Source organism: Apis dorsata, unplaced genomic scaffold, assembly GCF_000469605.1.
Source record: "Apis dorsata unplaced genomic scaffold, Apis dorsata 1.3 scaffold_70, whole genome shotgun sequence".
In the NCBI taxonomy this organism is placed as follows: Eukaryota; Metazoa; Arthropoda; class Insecta; order Hymenoptera; family Apidae; genus Apis; species Apis dorsata.
Window position 1 is genome coordinate 1 of NW_006263368.1, and position 919 is coordinate 919.

Consider the following 919-nt stretch of genomic DNA (forward strand, 5'->3'; position numbering starts at 1 on the left):
TCTAACTTCTTTTTGATTAGCTGAAACATAATAAAACATAATAAAACATGTGAATTAAAAAAAACAAGTTAAACATTTTATAAAATTAGAAAATAAATTAATATACAAAATGAAATTATATATTTAAACATATTTTGATATATTAAACATATTTTGATATATTAAACATATTTTAAATATATTTATAAATTTTGGAATTTAACTCTTTTTTTATATAATATTACATTAATAATTTACAAAATAATATAATAATTTATATAATATAATATAAAAATTTATCAGATTTTTTATGTATTAGATTTTTTACGTATTAGATTTATCAAATTTTTAATTTGCAGTCAATAAATAATATTATTTTAATACAATATTATTATTATTAAAGTGTTTTGTTATGTTTAAGTATATTGTTATGATTAACAAAATATAAACAATAAAAAAATAATTTAAAAAATTTGTATTTTTATAAAAATGTTCAATTTTCGTTTATAATATATATATTTAAAAATATTACAATATCTATAATTGAGCAATAAATTTAAAAACAATATAATATTAAACAAAAAAATATTAGATTGTTTTATGCAATATTGCTGAAACAATTTAATTTCTATTGTATAAAAGTTAATAAAAATTTTTATGTATACTTACTTTTTTCATCTGTCTTAACTAAATGTCTTTGATTTACTTTCGCATTGCTCTTGACAACTCTGAAAAAAAAAAATATTTTTTATCAAAAATATATTAAAGTTTAAAAAAAATATATAGATTAAAAAAAAGTAAATAAAAATATATTTCAAGTGAAAAATAATGTGCTAAAGAATAAATATATATTAAAAAAGAATTTAAATTTTTAATAATAATAAAATAAAAAATAAATAATAAAAATAATAAATTTTTTTACAGAATTTTATATTATATG

General features: G+C 12.2%; 1 protein-coding gene across 1 annotated transcript in view; it reads right to left on the minus strand.

Moving 5' to 3' along the window:
- Window positions 1-6: 6 nt before the first annotated feature.
- LOC102678149 (serine/arginine repetitive matrix protein 1-like) overlaps window positions 7-919 on the minus strand; it is a gene marked incomplete at its 3' end in the record, with an annotated part of 7032 nt that continues 6119 nt past the window's right edge. The window contains exons 5-6 of the mRNA XM_006610174.2: window positions 649-707; window positions 7-20 (exon numbers count right to left, since the gene is read on the minus strand). Of these exons, the coding sequence (XP_006610237.1) occupies window positions 7-20; window positions 649-707 (73 nt within the window). The remainder of the gene's footprint in view (window positions 21-648; window positions 708-919) is intronic.